At 38.3% G+C, this 4,241-nt stretch overlaps 1 protein-coding gene across 1 annotated transcript; it reads right to left on the bottom strand.

Annotated features, from left to right (window-relative positions):
- Positions 1-2,068: 2,068 nt before the first annotated feature.
- LOC131800323 (cuticle protein 38-like) lies at positions 2,069-2,716 on the bottom strand. The gene is made up of 2 exons (XM_020038603.2): positions 2,665-2,716; positions 2,069-2,605 (listed from the first exon to the last, which is right to left on the bottom strand). Exons 1-2 carry the CDS (start codon positions 2,674-2,676, stop codon positions 2,150-2,152), a joined length of 468 nt encoding a protein of 155 aa, XP_019894162.1. The 5' UTR covers positions 2,677-2,716; the 3' UTR covers positions 2,069-2,149.
- Between the last annotated feature and the right edge of the window lie 1,525 nt (positions 2,717-4,241).

The following is a 4,241-nucleotide window of genomic DNA, read 5'->3' as shown; positions in this document are numbered from 1 at the left end:
GATTTCAATCGTATAATAAATGCAACCTGTATTTTTTTGCACAAAAATACATGAACAGACGGACGAACTGACATGTATAAATTGACACAGAAAGTGATTTTATGAGGATCTTTTAACGTGACTCTGGGTTTACCTCGTTTTCTTTCTCCATGTTACAAACGAATGCACAAAGACATAATACCCTTACCACTAAGTAGTATAGGGTGTAAAAATACGAAAATTTCCATTAAACAGCGAATATTTTTAATTCCAGCGAAATCGTAAATGGACGAGAAGGTTCCTTCTGACCCTTACATTAATATTGATATCCAAAATTTCACATATACAGGGTGAGATGAAAAAACTGCAACCAACTTCAGACTGTTGTCATTTCTAAGCCACTATACTGTTTACAAGCGTACAAAAGCATTTTGATGAGAACTTTCCAGAAAAAAAGTTATTCGTGATGGAATTCAAGCGTGATAGCCTTTATATTTTGCTGGAAATCTTCAAGTGGCTATCGTAAGAGCACTCCACCATCTAAATGTGAATAAATCTTTTGTGTCTCGTACCATTGATCGTTACCGTGATACTGGTAGCGTAGCCCAACGTCAAAGAAGTGGACGGAAGAAAACAGCAACATCAGCAGAAATGGTTTGAAAAGTAAAGAAGTGACTTGATCGAAATCCGCGTCGCAGTGGCCGAAAAATGGCTCGTGAGCTGAACATATCGCAATATTCCATCCGCAAATATTGAAAAATGAGCTCGGGTTAGATTCCAAAAGTGCAAGAACTCACACCGCAACAGAAAGAAAATAGACCTAAAAGAGATAAAGAGTTGCTTCACTTGGCCGAAAGTGGTGAACTGGTGAGAAAACATTTGTTGTCCAGCAGTTTGTAAACAAACAAAATGATCGTGTTTACTTGCCAAAGAGGTCAGCAGAAAATGTGCACCTTCGGTTGGCCAACAGAACTTAAGCGCCGCCGCCCATGGTGATGGTGTGGGCCGCCACAACAGCCGATGGTCACTCTCCGCTCGCATTAATCGACCGTGGCATCAGAATAAATGTCGAAAGTTATCCCGAAAATATTCTGGGGGTGTATTAAAGCCTTGGGCACGCAAACATCTTGGCCGCAGATCTTGGACATTCCAACAGCACTCAGGACCATCGCACTCAGCACGCGCCACCCAAGAATGGCTACAAAATGAGGTACCTCGCTTCATATCCAGCGCACAATGGCCACCAAAATCTCCGGATACCAATCCGTTGGACTATTGTGTTTGGGGTATTTTGGAAAGCAAGGTTGGCACTAAAAAATACCAAAGTGTCGATCACCTCAAGCAAGTGCTTCGCCGGGGATGGGCCAAAATACCGCAGAGCAACATTCGGGCAGCGTGTGATGGTTTCATTGGCCTTTGAAGGCCATAATTCGTGCCAAAGTTGACCAATTCGTACAAATCTAAACTTATTCAAAAATTTGATGCCATTGCCGACATTTTATGCTTTCATTCAATAAAAAATAAAAAAAATGTAAAAATTATGGTGTTTGACTTTGTTGCAGTTTTTTTATCTCAGCCTGTATGTGTATCGCATGAGTTTTTTTTTCAATTTGACTTACAATATTGGATTTTATATTTTGTAATATTTTTTTTAATTCCTATTTTTAGTTCCATCTTCAAAGTCGATATGATGTTTAATAATAATATTACCATCTTTAAAAATTTGCTCCGAATAAGATACTTCTTTTGAGAGTTATAGTGAGCACCAGGCAGACAGACAGACGGACAAAACTAAATCGACTTCAAATGTCCGGAAATGGATTTTGTCTAAAGAGACCTAGGTTCTGAAACTACTACCTTCAATACGCACGCCTGGTTCATACCAAATACCCTATGTAGCCATATGGCTGAGAGTAGATGGAAAAGCCATGAAACTATGCCATTAAAAACATGTCCAGGTGCTAAGAATACTTCATTATGGAAGGTATTCAAATTATTTCCTGACCGAAGATAGCCCAGTGTTTTCTAAATTTTGCAATTAAAAATGAATAACCAAATCAATATTAAAACTACATTAATTTTAAATATTTTAACAAATTTATTCAACAATATAACATCATTTAAATAATTAACAATCGACTATTTACAAAACAATTCTCCTTGCAAACACTTAAGCTACAACATGGGCGGGGGCGGCAACAGCTGGGGCAGCATAAGCGGCAGCAACACCGGCGGGATAGGCGGCATAAGGAGCAGCGAATGGAGCAGCATAGGGGGTGGCATAGGGGGTAGCATAGGGAGCTACAACACCGGCGGCGCCAACAAATTTAGCTGGAGCAGCAAAGGCGGCTGGGGCGGCAACAACCTTGGCAGGGGCAGCAAAGGCAGCGGGAGCAGCAACTGGACCAGCTACATAACGGCTGGAGTAGGGACCAGCATAACCGAAGGGAGTGGTGGTGTATGAGGACAAGGTACCGTCGTAGTTGTGACGAACATCGATCTGGCTGCTACCACCGGCAGCATACAAAGGAGCATTGGCATAAGCTACAGCGGGAGCAGTAGCCAAGGCAGTTGGGGCCAAGACACCGGCGCTGGCGTAAGCCAAGCAAGCAGCAAAGACAATGACCTTGAAAAAATAACATAATATTTAGGAAAAAAATCACACAAGGAATTGAATTAACTCACAAATTTGAACATTTTAAATGGTTTTTTTTGGAGGGGATGTTTGCAGTCGTAGGTGTAAATGTGCTATGTCTATTTAGGGTCATGTTTTAAGCTTTTATAGTAAATTCAAATTGTGAAGACCATTTGTGGTCATATGCGTGCATACAATTTGGACAATTGAAGCCAAATTACCACGTGCAGTACGTGATCTGCATTGTAAATAGAAAGTGAACCATTTTTTGTTACTATTGGTATCGGAAGAGGAGTCTCCGTGCTTGTTCAATGCATTGGATTTTTTTTGTTTAATCTAATGCAGTACTTTGTTTGCATCATTCAATGACCTTTAATTCAATTGAAAACAATGCATACTGGCAATAAAATGGAGCACTCAAACTATTGCAATCTAAAAATACATTTAATGCAATTTAAATACAGTTCAATGTCATCTTACGGCTATTTCACACAGACACAACAGAGAAAGTAATTTAGTTTTAATTTTTTATATATATTTTGTATGGAAGGGTTCATATTTTATAAAGTTATATCTCCGAGAAAAAAAAAAAAAAAAACAAAGCATATGCAATTATAGATATGGTAGCTGAAAAAAATCCTATTGAAAATGCTCCGAAAAATATTATGAAAAAATTCACGATTTTAGCTTTTGTAATTGTTGCAAAATATGTTTTACAAAATTAGCAATTATAGTTCCGACAGTACATGAAAAATAGTCTTAAAAAATTTTAAAAAAATCTCAATTATGAGCTTAGAAACTTTGAAAAATATCTTTAACAAAACTACCATAAGAACTTTGATAACCTTTGAAAGATAATTTCAAAAAACCCAAAATTATTGCTCTTATGGGACTTGAAAAATAATGCTCAAAACATTCATGATTATAGCACTGATAGTCTTGCATGGATGGAGTGGACCGATATTGTCCATTTTCGCACCTGAACTAGAACTGATGAAAATATTAGGATTCGCAAAGTTCGAGGAAAATCGGATTATCCTTTCTCTTTCTGTGCAATAAATTATTTTCTTTGAAATTTTGGACATTTTGTGTGGGAGGTACCAGAAGGAGTGGACCGATATTGCCCATCTCCGAACTCGATCTAAGTTTGACAAAAATATTGCGATGTACCAAGTTTGGACCAAATCGGATACTCCCTTCGAGAGTTATCGTGCGCACCAGCCAGCCAGCCAGACAGACAGACAGGCGGACGGACATCGCTAGATCGACTCCAAATTTTCTGAAACGGATTTGGTCCAAAGAGACCTAGGGTCTAAAACCGTTATTTCGACTAGGCACGTTTTGACCGTATCAAATGATATATACCCTCTGTAGCCATATGGCTGAGGGTATAAAAAATATATATTTTCTGCACAGAAAGAGAAAGGATGATCTGATTTTGTTCCAACTTTGCAAATCCTAGTATTTGCATTAGTGCTAGGTCAGGTGCGAAAATGGATAATATCGGTCCACTCCTTTTGGTACCTCCTGCACAAAGGGTTAAAATTTTTAATAATTATAACTCTTATAAAATGTGATATATGAGTCCGATTGTCTTCAAATTTCACACATACCAATACTTTTATTA

This window comes from Musca domestica, unplaced genomic scaffold (genome assembly GCF_030504385.1).
Source record: "Musca domestica strain aabys unplaced genomic scaffold, Musca_domestica.polishedcontigs.V.1.1 38, whole genome shotgun sequence".
Taxonomy (NCBI): domain Eukaryota; kingdom Metazoa; phylum Arthropoda; class Insecta; order Diptera; family Muscidae; genus Musca; species Musca domestica.
This window is presented reverse-complemented; position numbering and strand designations above follow the sequence as displayed.